Source organism: Patagioenas fasciata, chromosome 22 (assembly GCF_037038585.1).
Source record: "Patagioenas fasciata isolate bPatFas1 chromosome 22, bPatFas1.hap1, whole genome shotgun sequence".
Classification (NCBI taxonomy): Eukaryota; Metazoa; Chordata; class Aves; order Columbiformes; family Columbidae; genus Patagioenas; species Patagioenas fasciata.
Window position 1 is genome coordinate 1,976,797 of NC_092541.1, and position 22,632 is coordinate 1,999,428.

At 60.4% G+C, this 22,632-nt stretch overlaps 1 protein-coding gene and 1 non-coding gene across 2 annotated transcripts; both read left to right on the top strand.

The window, feature by feature from the left end:
- Positions 1-2,072: 2,072 nt before the first annotated feature.
- Positions 2,073-21,468, top strand: MED24 (mediator complex subunit 24). The gene is made up of 26 exons (XM_065856465.2): positions 2,073-2,170; positions 2,381-2,519; positions 5,242-5,324; positions 5,810-5,848; positions 7,232-7,305; positions 8,409-8,632; positions 9,160-9,271; positions 9,771-9,921; positions 10,111-10,224; positions 10,367-10,414; positions 10,730-10,812; positions 11,420-11,506; positions 11,801-11,912; positions 12,384-12,526; positions 13,359-13,396; positions 14,051-14,133; positions 15,634-15,812; positions 16,352-16,451; positions 16,805-16,980; positions 17,056-17,320; positions 17,836-18,017; positions 18,291-18,384; positions 18,703-18,802; positions 20,314-20,391; positions 20,873-21,021; positions 21,147-21,468. The coding sequence occupies exons 2-26, from the start codon at positions 2,390-2,392 to the stop codon at positions 21,261-21,263; spliced, it is 2,961 nt and encodes a 986-aa protein (XP_065712537.1). The 5' UTR covers positions 2,073-2,170; positions 2,381-2,389; the 3' UTR covers positions 21,264-21,468.
- LOC136112042 (small nucleolar RNA SNORD124) lies at positions 13,708-13,811 on the top strand. Its single transcript, XR_010652795.1, has one exon. It is a non-coding gene; the product is annotated as a small nucleolar RNA SNORD124 (small nucleolar RNA).
- Positions 21,469-22,632: the final 1,164 nt, after the last annotated feature.

Sequence of the window (22,632 nt, forward strand, 5' to 3'; positions counted from 1 at the left end):
GCCCAGCTGGGCCCCCCCGGAGACCCCCGCACCCCCGGGAAGGGGGTGACACTGGGTGCAGCCCAGCGCCTGTATCCCCATCACAGGATGCCCTCGTCGGGCAGCGCCTGCCACCAGCTGGGGGGCCAGGTGGCCCCGTGGGGGTGTCCCCCATCCCAGGCTGTGTGTGTCCCCCATGCCTTCCCTCTGGGAGCCCCTCCTGGGAATCAAATCCTTCACATCCCCCCAAACACCGGTGGAGGCGGATGGGAACCGCCCAAGTGTGTCCCCCCCGCACTGACCGGCACCGGCTGCCCCGGTTACCCCGCGGGAAGGGGAAGCCCCCGCGCCGGCCCCCCCTCCCACTCGCCCCCCGCCTGCCCCCGGCGCTGGGAACGGCCCCGGCCCCTTCCGGCCCCCCCGGCCCTGGGGCTGGAGGCAGCTGGGCCGGGGCGTCCTGCCAAGGCCGGGACCGGAGCCTCGACGCCCTCCCCCCGCGCCAGCCCGGGGGGGCTGGGACCCCTTGTGCGCATCCCACACCCCCCCGCCCCGCCCGGGTCCGGTTTGGGGGTGCTTTGCCATGGGGGAGTGTTATCCAAAGGGGGCACCTCTGGTCCACTTCTTACCCAGGACCCCCCCCGCGGTCTCCCGTTCTCCCCCCGGCAGCTGCGGAGAGCGGGACCCCCCCCCTGCACAGGAAATCCCTCCTCATGAATGGGCCCCCCCCGCTGCCGGGGCCCCTCGGCCGCTGCTCGCCCGCCTAATCCCGGCCCCGGCGCGGGGGGATTTGCAGCGCCCCGGCCCCATGAATGATTCACCGGGGAATTAAGGGGCCTCTGAGCCCCCCCGAGCGGAGGGGGGGTTGGGGACAGTGGGTGGGGGGTGCTGAGGGGCCGCCGCCCCCCCCAGCCCCGCTCCCCATCCTCCCGTTGCCGTGGCGATGGCTCGAGGCAGCCGTTGGGGATATTTTTAGCTGCTGGTACCGCATGGGGGTGGGGGGGGCCCAGCCCCACGGTTGGTTCACGTATGTGCACACACGCGTGTCTGAGGGCACATCTGTGCACATCTGTGTGTCCACGCATGCACGGGCATCTGTGCACGCCTGCCCGTGGGCGCCTGCACATGCACCAGCACACGCGTGTCTGTGTGCACACCTGCGCACACGCGTGTGCGGCACACGCACACACCCAGGTGCGTGTGTGCACACACACACACCCGCATCCACACCTGCTCCTCTGTGCAGCCCCATGTTCACACCTCTGAGTTTGCACGTTCCCATGCTGTGCGCACACCCGCGCTCACGTGTGTGCGTGCATGTGCACACACATGCATCTGGGCACACACCCGGGCACATGCACACTCTCATGTGCACACACACACATACACGTGTTGACACGCCCAGGCCTCTCTGCACACTGTGTTTGCACAACCTCGCCTTTGCACAGCCACACATTTGCACCCCCAAGTATTTGCATGCACTGTGCTTGCACGCCCATGCCTTTGCACACACACCTTTGCACGCACCATGTTTGCATATCCATGCCTTTGCACAACCACCCCTTTCAGACTGTTTGCACACTCATTCCTTCGCACAGCCATGCCTTTCACACTGTTTGCACGCCCATGGCTTTGTCCCCCCACACCTTTCGAACTGTGTTTGCACACCCATTCCTTTGCACAACCACACCTTTGCACAGCTACGCCTTTCACACTGTTTGCACACCCATCCCTTTGCACCACCACACCTTTCACACTGCCTTTGCACACCCATTCCGTTGTACAGCCACGCCTTTCACACCCTGTTTGCACAACCACACCTTTGCACACCCCTCGTTTACACAGCCACTCCTTTGCACAACCGTGTCTTTGCACACCCGTGTTTCACACTCATGCATTTGCACACCCATGCGTTTGCATACACCATGCTTGCATCCTACGGCTTTGCACACGCGTGGATTTGCACACGCGTGGATTTGCACACCCGCGCTCGCACCCTCTTTGCGCCACGCCCCGCTCCCAACTACAACTCCCAGCAGCCCCCGCGCCCCGCTCCGAACTACAACTCCCAGCAGCCCCCGCGTCTCGCCCTTCCTCAGCACCCAATCAGCGCCCGGCTTGCTGGCGGGTGCCATCATGGCGGTGCCCAGCCGCTGAGGGGATCGTTCGGCGGGCTTAGCGGTGCCGGGGGAAGGTGAGGGCGGCGGGACGGGCGGGATTGGTGTGGGGGGCGACCCCGGAGTCTCCCCCAACGTCCTGGGAGGGCTCAGGCTTCCCCTTCCCTCAGGAGCCGTTGGGCTTCTCAGCCCCTCTTGCCTCTCCCCTGCGGAGAGGGGTCAGGAATCCTTCCCCCCCGCTCCCCAAAAACCTGTCAGCCTTGCCCTGAGCGCCCTTCCCTTCGCAGGTCGCGGCCATGAAGGTGGTGAACCTGAAGCAGGCCATCCTGCAGGCCTGGAAGGAGCGCTGGAGCGACTACCAGTGGGCCATCAACATGAAAAAGTTCTTCCCCCGTGGAGCCACCTGGGATATTCTCAACCTGGCAGGTGTGGGGATGTGGGGCTGGGAGCAGATGTGGGGCTTGAGGGGGGGATGTGGGGCTGGGGGGGACGTGGGGCTGGGGGGAATGTGGGCCTGGGGGCAGCACAGGGGTGTGGGGATGGGGTTTTTGGCTTTGGTAGACCTGTTGCCTAGCTCTAGCGATTAAGCTGGCCTAAAGCTCAGCCTGTGGTGGGATCGCTGCAGTGATAGGTGCTGCAATGCTGCTGGCGCAGAGCTCTGGGATCGTGGAATCACAGAATGGTTTGGGTTGGAAGGGACTTTAAAGATGGCCCAGTTCCAACCCCTCGCTATGGGCAGGGACGCCTTCCACTAGACCAGGGGCTCGAAGCTCCGTCCAACCTCACCCTGAACACTTCCAGGGATGGGGAATCCACAGCTTCCCTGGGCAGCCTGTTCCAGGGCCTCACCACTCTCAGGTGGAAGAATTTCTTCCTTATATCCAACCTAAATCTCTCATCTTTCAGTTGAAAGCCATCACTCCTCGTCCCCTTGCTACACACCCTTGCGAAAAAGTCCCTCTCCAGCTTTCTTGTAAGTCGCCTTTAGGTACTAAAAGGCTTCAGTAAGCTCTCCCCGGAGGCTTCTTTTCTCCAGGCTGAACAACCCCCGGCTCTGTCCCAGCACCACTCACCACCCGGCCACACGCAGGTTCCCGCCAGCTGCCTCAGTTTTCCCCACCGAGAGGGGATAATGGTCCTGTCTGCCTCGTCAATGTGCCTGGCCAAAGGAGTGGAAAGTGCTGCAAAGGAGCCAGGTGCTGCTCCGAAGGCTGCTTCCCACCCCTGGTTATTGGACTTTCTTCTCCTGCCCTTATTCAAGGACATTTGACACAAATCCTGCCAAACGCTGGTACCTGCTGAGCTCCACGGTTTAAAGATTTGCCAGGCTTTTGTGCCAATTATAGAAACTTGTTGCTCGATTTTCCTTTTTGTTTTTCCCTGTACGGCAAGTGTGTGTTTGCAAATCCTGGGTAAATAAACCAAGCGCTGCCTGAGGATTGCTGCACCGAGGGATTTAAAGGGAAGTAGCCCTGGCACAGGCAGCAGCGCTCTTCACCCTACCAAGGGGGAGACTTTTCTCAGATGGGTCCTTTTTTCCTCTCTCCATCCCACCAAGTGTTTTTTTCTGGCAGTGTCTGACCCGTGATGATGGGTTTTGTCAAACCAGCTCCTCAGGCCGGGTTTGTCCCCCTCTCTGTAGCCAGGGAAGAACTCAGCAGCCCAGGGTTCACTGCGGGGAAGGAGCCAGGTCCCTTTTTACCCCGCTGCAAAAAGGAGCTTAAAAATGAGGATGTGACACCGACACCGTCCTGGGCAGTGCAGGGGTTGTTGTGAGCCCACAGGGAAGCTGTTCCCGAGGCCCTAATGACTGTAACAATCACTCCCCGCTCCACACAGCACTAGAACTGTCCCTTTCCCAAGCTCCTGCCTTTCAGATTTCAACTACAAAGGAGGAAAAGCTGGCACGGGCTGGCAGGATCGCGGCAGTGCCTGGCAAATCCGCGCTGACACGTCTGCGGTGGGTCACAGCGTGTGGCTGGCTCGTGTTGGCGCTCCCTGATTAGATGGGGAGGGGAAAGGCTGCCATCAGCCTTCTGTCCTCGAGCTGAGACGCTTTTGGCCGCGGTCTCAGCCTTCAAGCGAGACCCAGGGAGTCTCCTGCTGCCGCGGTCGGGATCCGGCGATGGTTTCTGCTCCTCCTCGTCTTTGGGGTGATGATTTCCTGAACAACCGCTGCCCCCTCTTGCATCTGGGTGCTTTGACCTACTTAGAGCCTGCACTACAGCCCGGGGCTTGCTTTTGGGAGGTGCTTTCTGCACTCTGACATAGTTCAAATGGTCAATTAGAGGCTTGACTGAGCAGATAGGACGGGCAGAGCCCCTGCAGCAGCCACGGGCTGGCAGCCGGCGGCAGGGAGGGCCAGACGTGCCGGGCTGGGCCCCACTGAGCGGGGCTGTTTGCCCCAAGTTCAGCCCCAGGAGTGCAAGGATGTGAGAAGCTCCTGGGCAGGACGTGGGAGGGAGGGGAATGTGTTCAGAGAGCGGCAGGCGCTTTTTTTGGGACCGGGGTGCCCGTGGAGAGCTGAGTTAGCAGGAGGCTGATTACGCTGCCTGAATTATTTACCGGCTTTTGCCATCGGGGATTAGAAAGTTGTGGGATTCTGTCGATTTCAGGGAAGCGCGATGCTGCAGTTGGCACAGTTTGTCTTTGCCACCTATTCCCCTGTGCTGGGTGTTGGGGAGGCCAAACTGCGAATCCTGGGGTCAGTTTTGGGCCCCGCACAATGAGAAAGCCCTTGAGGGGCTGGAGCGAGTTGAGAGAAGGGAACGGAGCTGGGGGAGGAGCTGGAGCACAAGTGTGATGGGAGCGGCTGAGGGACCTGGGGGTTCAGCGAGGGAACGGCCTCAAGTTCCACCAGGGGAGGTTGAGGTTGGATGTGGGGAACAATTTCTTCCCCAAAGGGCTGTGGGGCATTGGAACAGGCTGCCCAGGGCAGTGCTGGAGTCACCATCCCTGGAGGGTTGGACAGACGGACATGAGGTTCTCAGGACATGGGGCAGCGCCAGGGTTGGGGGAAACAGCTGAACTCAATGATCTTGAGGGACTTTTCCAACCAAAGTGGTTCTCTGAGGGCAAAGCATGTGTGTGTGTCTCCAGGTCCCCACACCGTTTATGTGCTGACCCGGTCCCTCTCCTTCCCTTGCAGAGGCTCTTCTCGAACAGGCCATGATTGGGCCGTCACCCAACCCACTCATCTTGTCCTACCTGAAATATGCTATCAGCTCGCAGGTAATGACACTCCTCGTGCTACAGACACTGCCAGTGTCACCTCATGGCCCCAGTTAGCAAGCGGGTGGCGGGCAGACACCCCTAATCTCCCATCTGTGCCTCTTCTGGGTTTGGATGTGCAGCAGAGGGCTCAGTACCTACCCCAGGTGGGGATATTTCTGTAAACACCCTCTGCCCATCGCCTGGCTGCACGCGGGCTGGAAATCCTTGTTCTTCGAGAGCCTCCGTGCTTGCCGTGAGCTCTGCTCTTCCTTTAATACCGCCTAAAGTTTGTGTGAAACGAATCAACGATCACCTAAAAATGTCTGTTTGGATTTGTGCCGGGTCAGCGCCCTGGCCCCGTCTGCGGTGACAGGCAGTGGGACCGTGCCCTGACCTTGCCGTTCCTCGGCAACCAGCACCGCGCTGGCAAACATCACCCGCTGACACGCTGCTGCACCGCGCTCGTTTTGCTTTTGTGTTGTGTTTTCTTTTTTCCCTTGTAGATGGTGTCTTATTCCACGGTCCTGACGGCCATCAGCAAGGTACGGCTCTGACAGGTGCTGCCGGAGGCTTTTCTCTTTGCCTATGACCCGCATATCCATTTCCCACCCCAAAACTCTCACCGAATATAGGTCAAGTGGAAAATGACATCATCTGCTGAGTCAGCAGCGGTCAGACAGCGCAGATTAGTGCCCGAATCCTTCTGTGTCCCGCTGGGGACAGGCTGCTGCCGTGCCTGCCCGGTCCCTCTCTGGCTTTGGGGACTGCCACGGGTGTAAAAGCCTCGTTCCTCCGTCGTGTGGGGCCTGGCAGCTCCTGCCCCGCAGGCCCATGTGTAAACCACACCCGGCTGCCAGAAACCGCGTCCCTCTGTGGCCGGCGGTGCTGGCAGCGCCGCGGGGATCGGGAGCTGCTCACAAGGGAGGGCTGCCAGTGCCAAGCCGTGGCCACTGTGGCTTCCCACGGGTGCTTGGCGCCCCTGTGCCGCTACGATGGGGGTGAGCCCTCTGCTCGGCATTTGGGGCTGCTCTGTGGGGAGCAGTAGCCCCTCGTGAGCTGCGTCAGGCCCCTCACCCTCCCTGGGCGCTTGCTTTGTCAGGGCGAGCTCTGTTCTGAAGGGAGACGAATTTAAGGGAGAAGAATTTCTCACCTCCCCACTCCTTGTGGTTACTGGGGGGAGAAGGGCGCTGGCAGCCTCGCGGTGCCGGTCTTGTTTTGGGTGTCGCAGGCTGAGCTCGGAGCTGTGCCCTAATTGCACCCGAAGCCCTGGTGAGGATGGGGACCCCTCTAGTGGGGCTCAGCACCGATCCAGGCGGGTGGTTATGCTCCCGGGGGAGGGCAGAGCCAGCATACGGCCGGCCAGCACAGAGCACCGTGGCAGGTTCGTTCCAAGCAGCACAGGCTGCCCGTTCCAGCCGGGCAGGCAGAGAACTGACCTTGAGAGCCGAGCTTTCCTCCTTCAGAGCAGCGTGGGCACAGAGCAGACCCGCGGGCAAGCTCCGGCCCGGCGGGGTGGCCCATCTGCTCTGCCGGGAGGCGGGGAGCCGCACTTCTGCTGCCCATCAGCCCCACGGCCAGCCGGGCTGTTGGCACACGCCGCCAGCCCCTGCCGAGCCGGGGGTGGGCACAGGGGCTGGCACCGGGCCACCGCCGCGGCACGGAGCGGAGCCCAGGCCACCGCTGCCGAGAAAACTCAGCCTTGTCCTCGCCGCCGTGGCCCGGTTGCCTCCCGCAACCCTGGGAGGGCAGGATGCGGCCGTCCGACAGCCCTGACCTAATTCTCGTTGGAGTGGCTGCTGGGCAGATGCCAGGGCGAGTGTCCCGCAGCTGGCAGCGCCCAGCACAGCGCGTGGAGGAAGGGGTTGCATTGGTTTTTGAGGCCTGGCAGCTCCCGTCTGAAATCCTTTCTTGTTCACTTGCTCTAGTTTGATGACTTTTCCCGGGATCTGTGTGTCCAGTCACTGCTGGAGATCATGGACATGTTCTGTGACCGCCTCAGGTACTGTGTGGCCCTTCCAGCCCGGCTGCCTTGGCCCTGGGTGGTACCACGGGTGGTGCTGGGACGTGGAGGGGCCTGGCTGAGCCCAGGATACTAATCTCAGCAGGGGGAGGCACGTTTTCCCTTCCAGCCCTGCGTCCATTCCCCCTCCAGCTACTCCAGGCTGGGCTGCCACACAAATGCCAGCGCGGATGGAGCCCAAAACCCCACCAGCTTTGTGAGAAGCTGCAAGAAACCCACCTGTACTGGGCTAAACACCTCTGCCGTGATATTCCTGCCCGGCTCACAGGTGGGCGTAAGCCCTGTGGCCTGAGGGTTTCTGTCCCCTCAGAGCATTTAATTTCTCTTGTGTGGCTTCTGCAGCTTCCCAAGGCCCTGGCTGCAGTGTCCCCATCTGCCAGCGCTCGCTGCCCTGCCTGCGCTGCCCCAGGCAGCTGCCTTGTTTTGCTTCGTGCTCTTCCGCTGGTGTTGCAGGACCCAGGGGAGCCCAGACAATTCAGGCCACAAAAACTTATTTAGAAAGCTCAGAAATCTTCCTGTTAACCCTTGACAGCCTCTGCTGGGAGGCTGGAGCAGAGAGCCTGTGGCGAGGGCCAGCGGGAGAAGGAAAGCTGAAGGTAGCAGCTCTTCAATTAGATGAAATGAAGCAGCAGCGATGAATATGCACCAGTCACAGATGTTGCTGCAGAGCCGGCTGCTTAATCCAGCCCTTGCTTAATCTCATCCTCTGCTTAATTTGATCAAAACTTCTGGCCGCAATGATTTGTGCATCAGGAGGGGAAAGCGTTCACCTCTTGCAGCACATTGATCAATGCTGAGCCTCTCTTAGCAAGATAATTTGATTAGAGGCTTGGAAAGTTTCCCTGTAGTAGAGTGGTCAGAGAGGAGGCCGTGCTGGGGAGGCTTTATTTCCCCTGGCACAGCGGGATGGATGCTGGCGGGCTGAGTACAGTGGGATCTGCGACAGAGGAGCTGAGAGCCGCTGAGCACATGGGCTGGGAGCTCGGGATGTGGGTTTGGATCCCTGTGTCCGTGCCTCAGTTTCCCCAGAGGCAGCTCCCCAGCCCACGGTGAGCATGGTCCCGCTTTCTTCCCCTTCCCAGCTGCCACGGCAAAGCCGAGGAGTGCATCGGGCTCTGCCGGGCGCTGATGAGTGCCCTCAACTGGCTCCTGCGCTGCGCAGCTGTCTACGCCGAGAGGGTGAAGGAGACGCTGGAGCAGGCAGCGGCCGAGAGCCAGCTGAAGTTGTGTCTGGAGCGGCTGGAGAAGATGCTCAGCAGCACCAAGAACCGTGCCCTGATCCACATCGCCAAGCTGGAGGAGACGTGTACGTGGCCACCCCTGCCCTGCCCTGCGGCAACGCTCTGCCCGTGGCTACTGCCGGGGCTTCCTGCTGGCCCTTGGGAGATGTCATTGTCACCTCTCCCTTCCCCCTGCCCAGCTCCTGCCGCATTGTCCCTGCAGCTCCAAGCCCATCCATCTTCCAGCCCTGTTGCTGTAACCGTCTCCTCCCTGGCTCCGTGCCACCCTCTGCCCCCTCCCCTCCTCGGAAGAGGAGCAGAATTAATGTGAAGGCTGCGGGAGCTGTTCCTGGGCGCGCGGTGGGGCCCGTGTTCCACTGGCGTGCCTGGCACAGCCCAGCACCTCGGCTCGGTGCCTGTGCCTGGCCAGGAGCCTGTGCCAGGCCCGAAGCAGGAGCTGCTGGGTGACACGCAGACCCTTGGCTTGGGTTCGCAGAGGTGTGCTGAATTCAGCTCACTGCAAGCCCCCAGCCTTGGCAGACCCTCTGTGCTGCCTGCCCGGCTTCTCAGTGTGTCACTGTCCCCCCGCTGAGCGCCTGCCCTCCCTCCCCAGCCTCCTGGAGCGCCGTGGAGCAATCCCTTGTCAAGCTGGGGGAGAACCTGAGCAGCCTCAGCAACTCCCCGCTGCGAAGCCAGGCTGACAACTGCATCTCCCTCATCAAGAGGTAGTTTTGTGCTGCTGTCTGTGGGCTCAAGGGATGATAAAATGGATCTGAGCCCCGCGCCTGGGGGCTGGGAGCCTCCTGCGTCCCCCCACGCTGGTTCTCTGCTTCCCTCTCCCTCCCCGGCTCAGACCCTGGCCCTGGGGCAGGAGAAGGGACAGGGCTAGCAGTGACTTGCTGCACAAGAGTCTTACCCAGAGGTTGCTCTTCCAGCAGCCCTGGGGCCTCTCGCTGTCCTCCAGCTGCTCTGGTCGCACCAGAGCTGCTGTCCCTGCTCTGGATTGTCCCCAGAGCTGCTCCCAGGGCCCTGGCTGTGACGCGGGGGGCTCAGCTGTCCCCAGAGGCTCCTCTGCAGGGCGTTGGGGCTACAAACTGTCCTGTCCCATGGAGATGCAGGACAGCAAAGGTCTGGGGCTTGGCCAGGGAGGGAGAATAGGATGGGAGGAGCAAGGATCCATCCTTGCAAGGCTCCAGTGACCCTGTGCTATTCTTTTCTACCCAGCATCCCTACCATGCTCTCGGTGCACTCCGAGCAGCTGAACAAGACCGGTTTCCCCACCGTGCACGCTGTGGTGCTGCTGGAGGGGACCATGAACCTCACGGGAGAGACTCAGCTCCTGGTTGAGCAGCTGATGATGGTGAAGAGGATGCAGGTACAGAAGTGACAGCTTGTTCTCCTGCTCAGGATTGTCCTGGGGGCTGTGGGACTGGGGACCTCCCTGTGTTGACCCTGGGGAGCTGTGGGAGCCCATCAGCACTTTTGCAGGGGGTTCAGGGTTTACCTGCATTTTTGGGGAGTTGCTTTGTTTGCACTGGGGGAATTTTGTCTGTGTACCCTGCAGCGCATCCCCTCGCCACTCTTCATACTGGAGATCTGGAAAGCCTGTTTTGTGGGGCTCATCGAGTCCCCAGAGGGCACGGAGGAGCTGAAGTGGACAGCATTCACCTTCCTGAAGGTAGAGCCCAGCCCCGCAGGTCCCTGTGACACTGGAAGGACCCTGTGGAGTGGGAGGCGAGGGGACAGAGTCCCTGTGGGAGGGCCTGACTGCAGAGTGGGCTCCACCTCGCTCAGTCACAGCCATGCCCTGTGTCTTTCAGATCCCCCAGGTCCTGGTTAAACTCAAGAAGTATCCCCAAGGGGACAAGGTGAGTGTTGAGGGCTGTCGGTTGGAGCTGTGTGCCGTGTTGTGCGCACAGGTGAGGTGTGTTTGTCATGATGGTGGTGGTGATAGCATCACTGAATAGTTTGGGTTGGAAGGGACCTTCACAGCTCATCAGGTCCAACCCCTGCCATGAGCAGGGACATCTTCACCCACATCAGGTTGCTCAGAGCCCTGTCTCTGGGCTCTGATGGTCCATGTCCCAACAATCTTCCACTAACAGACGAGGCAGCATGGGAGGGGAAGGTGGGCTTCTGTCAGCAGCACTCCAAGCTGAGTGCTTGGCTATTTTGTACGGCAGGACTTCACCGAGGATGTGAACAGTGCCTTCGAGTTCCTGCTGAAGCTGACCCCTCTCCTTGACAAAGCAGATCAGCGATGCAAGTGAGTCCTTGCTGTGCCCAGGGCTGACCTGCAGCTCCCTGAGCCTGTGGCCTCTCAACCCTGTCCTCTTTGTGGGGAGACGCGATGCGGGGTGACAAGGCAGCTCCTGGCAACACTTCTTTTGGAATCCCCCGACCCTGCGGCACTGCCCAGGGCAGCAGGAATCACAGAATGTCAGAGGGATTGGGGTTGGAGTGACCTCTGTAGATCCCCAGCCCAGCCCTGCTCACACAGGGTCACAGAGCAGATCACACAGGATCCCAGGGGGTTTGAATGGCTCAGAGAAGGAGACTCCACACCCGCTCTGGGCAGCCTGGGCCAGGCTCTGGCACCGCTAAGGAAAGAAGTTTCTCCTCATGTTCAGATGGAGCCTCCTGTGTTTCAGTCTGTGCCCGTTGCCCCTCACCCTGGCGCTGGGCACCACTGAACAGAGTCTGGTCCATCCTGACACCCACCCTGAGATATTGATCCATTGATCAGATCCCTCTCAGCTTCTCTTCCCCAGCTCAACAGCCTCATCTCTCAGCCTTTCCTCAGCAGAAAGATGCTCCAGAAAGATGCTCCGGGAATGCTGTCCCTCGGGCTAACGTTCTCCTCTCTTTTCCAGCTGTAACTGCATGAGTCTGCTCCTGCAGGAGTGCAGCAAGCAGGGGCTGCTGTCGGAGGCCAACATGGAAAACCTGAGCGAGAAACGGTACAGCCTCCTCAAAATTTTGGGTTGGAGCACCTTGTCTTGCTGGCCTTCTTGTGGGGGGAACATAAAGGACCAGCTGTGATGCCGCTGGCTGTCCTGCAGCTGGGACACCGTGGCCCGGAGGGATGTGGCTTTGCTTTTGGGGACAGAATGAGTGTGGCAAAGTCTGTCGTCTCGGAGCGGCAGCTGGGGGGTGCTGATGGTGGAGGTGGGTGCGAGGTGGCTGAGGGGCAGGGAGGAGCGGGCAAGGGTGACAAATCCCTCCTCACGGGTCCCTTGTTGTGTATCCCTCAGGCAAGCGGACAGAGAACACGCTCCGCACTTGAAATCGGCAGAGAACGCCAACATCCAGCCGAACCCGGGGCTCATCCTGAGGGCCGAACCGACTGTCACCAACATCCTGAAGGTGAGTCCCCCTGCAGCTGTCTGGGCTCAGCCCCAGAGCCCATTTCCAGCAGCAGCAGCTTCACCAGCCAGCCAGGGGGTTGGGAGGTGCCACATCTCCTCCTGTACTTATAGAATCACCACAAATCCTGGGGTCAGTTTGGGGCCCTTCGGAACAAGAAAGACCTTGAGGTGCTGGAGTGAGTTCAGAGACGGGAATGGAGCTGGGGAAGGGGCTGGAGCACAAGAGTGATGGGAGCAGCTGAGGAAGCTGGGGGGGTTTAGATTGGATCTTGGGAACAATTTCTTCCCCAAAGGGCTGTGGGGCATTGGAACAGGCTGCCCAGGGCAGTGCTGGAGTCACCATCCCTGGAGGGTTGGACAGATGTGGAGATGAGGTTCTCAGGGACATGGGGCAGTGCCAAGGGTGGGGGAACAGTTGGACTCAATGAGCTTGAGGGTCTTTTCCAACCAAAATGATTCTTTTTTGTAGACCATGGATGCGGATCACTCCACGTCCCCCGAGGGTTTGCTGGGCGTCTTGGGCCACATGCTGTCTGGGAAGAGCCTGGACTTGCTGCTGGCAGCAGCAGCAGCGACGGGCAAACTGAAATCCTTTGCTCGGAAGTTCATCAAGTGAGTATCCACCTGGGCAACACCATTCCTGGGGACGAGCAGGGCTGGGGTGAACAGGCAGTCCCACCCAAACTCTTCCCCAGGCTCTGGTCTCTGCAGCGCAGAGCTCTGGGGAAGGCTGGGATTGAGGGGGGGCTGCGCCCCACAGCTTCTGTGTGAACAGGGCAGAGGATGGAAGTCGGGTTGGTTTAAGGGTATTAAGAGAACTTGAAAGTGCCGACGCAGCCTCAGATCCAGGGCGCTCGCTGTGTGTGCACCTTTGGTCCCCAGACACCCGTGTCCTGGTTAGAGCACACGCACCAGCGCGCGTGGGGCTGCGTGATAGAATAGAATCATAGAATAGAATCACAGAACAGTTTGGGTGCGACAATTCCTTCCTCATGTCTCACCCCTTTTAAGTACCCATGTCCTTCCTCAATTGTGGAGCCTGGGGCAGTTCTAACTACACCAGCCCAGCTGCTGCTTGCTCAGTTCGGGGGTTTGTGCTGCCGTACAGCGAGGGCCGTGCTCATAAATCCCCGTGGAGCCGGGCAGAGCCGGCTCTGGCGAGAGGACGGCGCTCAAGTGCTGGGCTGACTGGGTGTGGGGTAGAACACAGCGTTGCTGGACCTGTTTTGCTGCAGGGGAGCAGGGGGAGGAGGTGGCTCATCCCTGCTTGTCCCTGCCACGCCAGGGGGTGTCTGCGGAGCCGGACTGGGTCCCCCAGTGCAGATCACGGAGCTGGATGTGGTGCAGGGAGGGATCTGCGGGCAGGGGCAGCCCCCTCTGTCTGGGGGACAGCAAGAGGTTTCACATGGTGCTAACGCTTCCCTGTGGCTCTTTCTTCATCTAGGCTGAACGAGTTCACGAAACACATCACTGGAGAAGGCTGTAAGTGCCTGCTTGTCTGTGTGTGTGGTGGTTTGAGCTGTGCTCCCCCCGCCGCCATGCACTGGGACACTGTGGGGCCTAACCGGATTAAACTGGGACTGGCGTTGGCGCCAGGAAGAGCTGAGCTGTGCCGGGCCTGGCTGGGGGCACGTGGCCGGGTGCCAGGGGGGATCTGTGTCCTGGGGACCCACTGCCCTCACGCATGGCACATGCATGTGCATCCTAAATGTGGGGTGTTCCCTGCATGCAGGACAGAGCTCCCACTCCCCAGCACAGCCCGTGGGGCCCCTTGGGGCTGGCCCTGCCCTGGCTCCCTCCCTGGAAGGGGTGATGTGTCAGCACCAAACCCAAGATAAGGACTCTGCATTTGCGTGTGATGAAACTCACTGAGTGCTCTGACCTTCCATGGTGCGGGGGGAGCCCAGGGATGCTCTGGGGCTGCTGAAAAGCTGCTCTGAGGGCTCGAGGGGAGGTGTGCAGGGTGGAGGGGAAGCAGTTGGTGTATCCCCTATAGCCCTTGTTTGCACACAAGCACTTGGGGGTTAGAAAAGCTGCCTGGGGGAAGCAGGGTCCTGGCCCCCCCCAGCTCACAGGGCTCCTGACTCCTCATTCTGAGGCTGGAGATCCCCAAACTCTTTGTTTCTTCTTCCCCAGCCAAAGGAGCCCCAGTTCGGGCCCTGCTCTTCGACATCTCCTTCCTCATGCTGTGCCACGTGGCCCAGACCTATGGCTCGGAGGTGAGTGTCCTCGGAGGGCTCTGACTTTGCCACCATCCCCACCAGCACTGCCTGGTGCCTTTCACCTGGCGCGGGTAGAAATCTGTGCCTGCATAGAATCACAGAATCATTTTGGTTGGAAAAGACCCTCAAGAGCATGAAGTCCAAGCATAACCCACTCCTGGTGCTGCCTCATGTCCCTGAGAACCTCATGTCCGTCTGTCCAACCCTCCAGGGATGGTGACTCCAGCACTGCCCTGGGTAGCCTGTTCCAATGCCCCACAGCCCCTTGGGGAAGAAATTGTTCCCCACATCCAACCTCAACCTCCCCTGGCGCAACTTGAGGCCGTTTCCTCTGCTCCTGGCGCTTGTTCCTGGGGAGCAGAGCCCGACCCCCCTGGCTCCAAGCTCCTTTCAGGCAGTTCAGAGATCAGAAGGTCTCCCCTCAGCTCCTGTTCTCCAGCTGAACCCCCAGGTCCCTCAGCCGCTCCCATCACACTTGTGCTCCTTCCCAGCTCCATTGCAGGGTCTGTCTGTGCCCAGTGACGCTGCAGGGGTGGCTGCAGCCTCCTTCTACCGTATCAGTGTGAACTCTGCCTCCACACCCTCTCCAGGCTGGCTCTGATCTCACTGGACTTTTCCCAGCTTTTCCCCAGCCTTTTCCCAGTTTTTTCCCAGCTTTTTCCCTCTGGCTTGGTGCTGACTGGGCTGGGGGGAGGCACATGCAGCCCCTCCCCAGCAAGAGGAGGAACTCGCAGCCCCGCTCAGGAAACAGCACTTGGGTTGTGTGAAAACTTTCCAGGTTTCGACATCTGTGTGTGTTGGGAGGCGAAACGATACCGAAAGGCTGGGAAGGCTGAGAGGGAGCGAAAGGCAGGAGGGGGGGCCTAGGGAGGGGGGGTCCTGGCTGGAGGCAGCTCGGAGCGGACGTGCCCGGGCTGTCTGCTGAGATCTCATCCCCCCGCTCCCGCCCACAGCGACTTTCCTGACCAGCTGCTGCTGAACAGCTGTGCAAAACTTGTTTGGGTTTTTTTTGACAAAAATAGTGTCCCTTGGGTGACAACGAGCTGAAGGGAGAAGGGGGGATGTGGGATTCCCAGCTTATGTCCCCCCCCGGGGAGCCCTCCCAGCTGGACTGTGCGCCCTGACCCCATGGAGCTGTGGGGTGGTTAGTGCTGGGGACCCTGAGCAGGGTGGGGGACAAGTGACACTTTGTGGGCAGAACGTGGTGACACCGCTGCTGTGCTCGCTGGTCCTGGGCTGGTGTCCCATCTGAGATGGGCCCTTGTCCTCTGGATGGGAATCGTCTGCTAGAGGGGACAAACCACAGCCCACAGACTGGAAACCAGTGCCTTACTGGGGGCTGAGCAGTGCCTGCCTTTCCGTGCAGGCCACAGGGCGGCGCTGCTCCCCCGGCCATGAGCACCCCAGGATAGGGGTCCGACCCCAGGGTGAGGGTCCCCAGCAGGGTCCCTGCAGGGTGCAGACCGTGTGACAGACCCTGGGCTGCTTCCCTTGCAGGTGATCCTGTCGGAGTCGAGCCCGGCGGGTGAGGTGCCCTTCTTCGAGACCTGGATGCTGACCTGCATGCCCGAGGAGGGGAAGATCCTGAACCCTGACCACCCTTGCTTCCGCCCCGACTCCACCAAGGTGGAGTCCCTGGTCGCCCTCCTCAACAATTCCTCCGAGATGAAGCTGGTGTAAGAGCTCGGCTTGAGCGGGAGGGGGGCGGCCACCCCAGAACGGAGCCACAAAAATAATCAAGAGGGTGGAACAGCTCTGCTGGGAGGACAGGCTGAGAGTTGAGGGTGTTCAGCCTGGAGAAGAGAAGGCTCTGGGGAGACCTTATTGTGGCCTTTGTGTACTTAAAAGAAGGAGGGAACAGACTCTTTAGCAGGGCCTGTTGCAAAAGGACAAGGGGTGATGGTTTTAAACTAAAGGAGGGAGATTCAGGCTGGACACAAGGAAGGAATTGTTGGCCCCGAGGGTGGTGAGAGCCTGGCCCAGGTTCCCAGAGAGGTGGTGGATGAACCATCCCTGGAGACATCCCAGGCCAGGCTGGACGGGGCTCTGAGCAACCTGAGCTGGTGAAGATGTCCCTGCTCACGGCAGGGAGGGCACTGGGGGGGCTGGGAAGGTCCCTTCAACCCAAACCATTCTGTGGTTCTATAATCCTCCCTGTCCCCGTGGTTGCTCTGAACGAGTGCCTGACCTCCCCTGGTCCCTCTCTCCTCGGCAGGCAGATGAAGTGGCACGAGGCGTGTCTGAGCATCTCAGCCGCCATCCTGGAGATCCTCAACGCCTGGGAGAATGGTGTCCTTACCTTCGAGTCCATCCAGGTGGGACTGGTGGGAAGATATGTGGGGCAGAGCAGGGACACCAGCGCTGTGCTGTGTCCTGGGGAGGGGCTGGGGGTCGTGCATGGCAGGGGTCTCCTGTTCTCCTACCCTGAACGCTGCTGCAGCCACTGCGGAGCTCCCTGGCTCCTTCATGACTTGGGTGGGGAGCTGCGGTCCCTTGATGCTGTCCCAAACGGCCCTGTTGGTGGCAGTGGGGCTGGCAGGGCCACCCCATGAAGGAGAGAAGGGTTTGGACCCTGTAATCGGGACCCACAGACATGCAGTGATGCTGGGGTGAAGCCCATGTGTCCCCACGTGTCTGTGCTCATCCACCTCCACATCTCCTCCCCTAGAAAATCACGGACAACATCAAGGGGAAGGTGTGCAGCATGGTGGTGTGCGCCGTGGCCTGGCTGGTGGCCCACGTCCGCATGCTGGGCTTGGACGAGCGCGAGAAGTCCCTGCAGATGATCCGCCAGTTGGCCACCCCCCTGCACAGCGAGAACACGCTGCAGTTCTACAACGAGCGGTGAGTCCTGGCTCGCTGTGCCTGTCCTTCCTCCGCTCCCCAGGGCCCGCGTGAGCCCGTCTCTCTCTGCCGCAGCGTGGTGATCATGAGCTCCATCCTGGAGCACATGTGTGCGGACGTCCTGCAGCAGACGGCCACACAGATCAAGTTCCCCTCTACGGGGATGGACACCATTCCCTACTGGAACCTCCTGCCCCCCAAGAAGCCCATCAAGGAGGTGCTAACGAGCGTGTTCACCAAGGTGCTGGAGAAGGGCTGGGTCGACAGTCGCTCCATCCACATCTTTGACACTCTGTTGCACATGGGGGGTGTCTACTGGTTCTGCAACAACCTGGTCAAGGTACGGGGTGAAGGAGGGTCTTATCGATGAGATAAATATCTCAGGGTGGGTGTCAGGATGGACCAGACTCTGTTCAGCGGTGCCCAACGCCAAGGTGAGGGGCAACGGGCACAGACTGAAACACAGGAGGCTCCATCTGAACACGAGGAGAAACTTCTTTCCTTTGTGGTGCCAGAGCCTGACCCAGGCTGCCCAGAGCGGGTGTGGAGTCTCCTTCTCTGAGCCATTCAAACCCCCTGGGATCCTGTGTGATCTGCTCTGGGACCCTGCGTGAGCAGGTGGGGCTGGGGATCTACAGGTGTCCCTGCAACCTAAACCACCCCACGACTCTGTGATTCTGTGAGGCAGGTGGCTGCGAATCCCAGCGCCATGGCCGGGTGTTGAGGATGGAACTGGCGGTCCAGTTCATGATCCCAGTGCTCAGGAGTCCTGCTTGTACTGGGTTGGCGCTGGATGCGAGCGGGACAGACCCAGCCGTGCCCGTGTGTCCCTCAGCCCTGCCCTCTGCCTCGCAGGAGCTGCTGAAGGAGACGCGGAAGGAGCACACGCTGCGGGCCGTGGAGCTGCTCTATGCCATCTTCTGCCTGGACATGCAGCAGCTGACACTGACCCTGCTGGGTCACATCCTTCCCAACCTGCTGACCGACTCCTCCAAGTGGCACACGCTCATGGACCCACCGGGAAAAGCCTTGGCCAAGTAAGACCCCAGACCCACGGGCCCCCTCTCGTTTGGGGCGGGTGGGGATGGGGAGATCCTCTGTCCTGACACACGCTACAGACTCTGCTGTCTTTGGACAACGTCCTCAGACACATGGTGTGAATTTTGGGGTTGTCCTTATAAGGGACAGGAGTTGGACTCGATGATGCTTGTGGGTCCCTTCCAACTCAGGACACTCTGTGATTCCATGACCCCCCTTTGCTCGCACCCTGTCACTGGGGCGGGCTGGCAGTGTCCCTCCTCTGTCCCCAGGCTCTCCGTCTGGTGTGCCCTGAGCTCCTACTCCTCCCACAACAAGGGCCAAGCGTCCGCCCGGCAGAAGAAGAGGCACCGAGAGGACATTGAGGTTGGTACGACACAGGGTTTGGTTGGAGGGTCCCTGCTCGAGGAGGCGGTGGTGGCAGGAGCAGCAGAGACCTGACTGGGTGCTCAGGGCTGTCTGAAGTCCTTTGGCCTTAAAATATGTTTGTTTTCCTTTCTTTTCTGGGGGAGAGAGTTTGGAATGAGATGGGCTGAATGGGGTTGGCCGAGGTTGGGGTGCTCTGGGTGAGCGAGGATCATAGCTCTGGACCGTGGGGCTGTGCAGAGCCCGGGGGGGCCATTTGCCATGGGGAGGGGGGCCGGGACCCCCCTAAGAGTGGAGCTGAACCCCCTTTTCCCCCAGGATTACATCAGCCTGTTCCCGCTGGACGACACGCAGCCCTCCAAGCTCATGCGCCTGCTCAGCTCCAACGAGGAAGACGCCAACATCCTCTCCAGCCCCAGTAAGTGCAGATGGGGGGTGGCACCGTCCCGCCTCGCCGCTCCTTTCAGGGTGTGAAATGTGTATTGGCACAAAAACACTTCTTGTCACAAGCCTCTCAGGTGAAGATTTAGAGATGTAGAGCACTCAAGTGTCTTTTGCTGAGTTCTCGTGAAGCTTTTGCTCTTAGAAAAGGTCAAAGCTCTTGATTGCTCTGATTGGAACAGCTTTGGAAAGGGGCCGAGGTCAGACATCCCCCGCCGTGACCTTTCCACCCAACCCAGTGAGTTGCGCACAAGGGGCTTGGGGGTTGTTTTTTAGAGCCCTGTCACCCCCAGGCAATCCATGTGGGACCGGGGGGCTGATGTGCTGCAGCACGGGTGGCAGGAGGTGACATTCCGGGTGGCTGTGGCTACATCCCCAAATTCCACTCTTGTGAACAAGGCGGCGAGCGGAGCTGATGAGTCCAAGCAGCTCCAGCGGATGTGCCGGGGGGTGACCGTGCCCCCGGTCCTGTCACCGCTCCCACGTACATCGTCTGCACTCCTGGGCAGTGAGTCAGGACGTTCCTCACTCATTATTTCTCCTGATGCCCTTATCCTAAATTACTCTTCACTTATTAATTTTCAACACATCACATCAACCTGTGGTTTTTGTTGGTTTCGTTATTGTCGAAATACGGGCTTTTCCCTTTATTTCACTATCTTTTTTTAACTTTTTGAGGCACTTCCACGTTTTTCCAGTGACATTCAGGACTTTTTTTGGGCTGTTCTCTGCCCCGATGTGGAAACACCGCTTCCTGCGGCCACGTAACTCATGTGATTCCATGAGAAAAGTGTGGGAGGGCTTTTTTCTTTTCATGAGCATCCTCAGAGCAGCACAAGGTGGGTCCTGCTGATTTTTGGCAGTAGTTGTGTACTCTGGGTCTGCACAAGAGGCTCCTGTCCCATCGGAGATGTCCCAGTTGTCCCGCAGGTGCACCCAGTGGTGCTTCACTGGCTTGGATAAACCCCTTTGCTTTGTCTAAAATTCCCTCCTCGTCCATCGCCACAGCTCCAGCAGCTAAATTGTACCCTGAGAGCGAGATTTTCACGCTGCTGTGCAGCTGTGGAACATCTGGCTCGCTCCGCCCCGCCGGCTGCGCTGCAGGATGTGCGGCGTGCGCGTTGCTTCGCCTTGGCCGAGAAGCCGTTCCCCTCCTTTGTGCTTCGTGACATCGCGTGACTCCGCTCGTGCCCTCGTGCAGCGTCAGGGCCGAGTCAGCGCTGCAATTAAGCCCCGGCGGGGAGGCGCAGCTCCCGGGCTCGCTCGCGCTCCGGGGATGTCGTTAATCTTGGTCAGGTTTGGAATAAAACTGGCTTGTGCAAGAGTAAAGTGTCACAACCCCAGGGCAGCCTGTGGAGCCCTCCCCGGGCCGCTGTGAGCATCCCTGGATGTGTGGGGAACTGTTCCAGCTGCTGGAACCGCAGCGGAATGGGGTGGTGACCGAGACAGAGACCATTCCAGCCTGACGCCTGTTCTCCTCCCCAACAGATCGCTCCATGAGCACCTCGCTCTCCGCCTCCCAGCTTCACACCGTCAGCATGAGGGACCCGCTCAACAGGGTGCTTGGTAAACCTGGGGGGGGTACCCGGTGCTGGGATCTGGCCCTGGGGTTGGATTAACCGTGTTGAGACACTGGTTGGGACCTGTCCCCTGAACCCACCTGGCTTTTGGTATTTCCCTGTCTCCACGCCATAGAATCATAGAATCATTTTGGTTGGAAGAGACTCTCAAGATTGAGTCCAACCGTTCCCCCACCCCGGCACTGCCCCATGTCATGAGAACCTCATGTCCGTCTGTCCAGCCCTCCAGGGATGGTGACTCCAGCACTGCCCTGGGCAGCCTGTTCCAATGCCCCACAGCCCTTTGGGGAAGAAATTGTTCCCCAGATCCAACCTCAACCTCCCCTGGCGCAACTTGAGGCCATTTCCTGGCTGAAGCCCCCAGGTCCCTCAGCCGCTCCCATCACACTTGTGCTCCAGCCCCTCACCAGCTCCGTTCCCTTCTCTCGACTCGCTCCAGCACCTCAAGGGCTTTCATTTCGTTTCAGCAAACCTCTTCCTGCTCATCTCCTCCATCCTGGGGGCCAAGACCGCTGGCACCCACACCCAGTTTGTCCAGTGGTTCATGGAGGAGTGTGTGGACTGTCTGGAGCAGGGCAGCCGCGGCAGCATCCTCCAGTTCATGCCCTTCACCATGGTGAGTCCCGCAGCCGCGAGATCCTCCTCCCCGCTCCCATGGGACAGACGGACATGTCCTGGCGGGTCCCACTGCCCTCCTGTCTCCAGCACCTTTGTGACTCTGTTTCTCCTCTCTCCGGGCAGGTTTCAGAACTGGTGAAAGTCTCCACCATGTCCAGTCCTAGAATCGTCCTGGCCATCACGGATCTCAGCCTGCCCCTGGGCCGCCGTGTCGCCGCCAAGGCCATCGCCGCGCTGTGAGCGGGACATCTCCCTCCTGCCGTGCAGGAGAGGGCGGCTGGGCTGCGTGACCCCATCAGAACCGGGGTGCTGGGACGGGGACGCTGGGGACAGCTGCTCTGTGTCGTCCCTCTGCGTTCAACCTCCTTCAGCGCCTTGGGCTGTCAGAGACTGAAACATCCCCCCCAGGCTTTTTTTTCTATAATTCATTGAGTTTTTTATAGAACCAGGCTTTGCCTCGTTTCTCTTTGGTTTCCTGCCGTGCTGAAACGGCACGAAAATTCTTGTTGGAAATTCCTCCCCGTGAGCGCGAGTTCACCCCGTGTCCCCGGTCATGGGCGCCCACCGGCCCCTGCGTAACCGCGGCTGCACCAGCACCGGGGCTGTCCCAGCACCCGGTCAGCTGCTTTGGCAGTGAATCCATGTCACTGTCACAAAACCCTGACCCTGAGGGGGTGGCAGGGCCGGGGTGGCTTCGCCTCCGCTCCTTTCATTTGTGTTTTCTGCTTGACTCATGAGAAAGGGGGAAGCGGTGGAGCCAGGCTCCCTGCTTCTCCTCGGGTGCCATGACGCTGAGCCCGGTCCCTGCCACATTCCTTGGGCTGGGCTGTCCCTCCTGCACCCCCCGGGTGAGCGGCGTTCACAGCCGCTGTTTTTGGGGCTCCAAAATGAGTGTTTTGGGGGGAGAGGTGGCACAGAGGCCCCGGAGCGGTGCCATGGCTTTGGGTCGGTGCCAACCGGGACAAGGCAGCTGGGAGGTGTCTCCCGGTGCGAGGACAGACGGACGGTGGGATGCGGGGCTCCTGCACACAGCGGAGCGAGGGCTGCCGGTGCTTGCCCAGGGGCGGCTCTTTACCGGTAGCTCAGAGCAAAGAGCAGGACCCGGCGCTCTCGGCCTTTTCAGCTCTGTCAATATTTGCGGCGGCAGCCCCGCGCCCGGTGCTTCACCTTCCAGGAAAGGGCTGGAGCGGGAGAACGGGGTTTCCTGTAAGCGCCGATAAGGAAAGAGCGATGGTTTCTCCGCTGTAGATGGGGTGTGCAGCCAAATAGCTGCAGCCTCATGCCTGCCCCTTCCTGGGGCTGGGACAGCGGGGAGAGGCAGGAACGGGGACCGGTTCGGGATGCCGATGGTCACAGGATGCGAACACGGGACCCAAGGGAGGAAGCGGGGTCAGCCCGGGGTGGCCAAACACCCACGGGGGAGCAGGGAGAGCCCGTGGGCTGGGGATGACCAGGGGGATTTGTCAGGCCAAGGGGGATGCCCAGGGCTCCTGGCTCTGCCCACATCACTCTACCATGTCCATTTGTCCATCCACCCGCCTCCTCTCGCTGCTGGAAGCCCCATCCCATCGTGGCGGCTCTGAGAGGGCTCTGGGTACGTCCCTGGGTG

Coding starts and splice junctions, on each gene's coding strand:
- MED24 (XM_065856465.2), top strand. CDS start 2,390: ATGAAGGTGGTGAACCTGAAGCAGGCCATCCTGCAGGCCTGGAAGGAG. Junction 11,913..12,383: donor CTGTCACCAACATCCTGAAG/GTGAGTCCCCCT, acceptor TCTTTTTTGTAG/ACCATGGATGCGGATCACTC. Junction 18,385..18,702: donor GGCACCGAGAGGACATTGAG/GTTGGTACGACA, acceptor CTTTTCCCCCAG/GATTACATCAGCCTGTTCCC.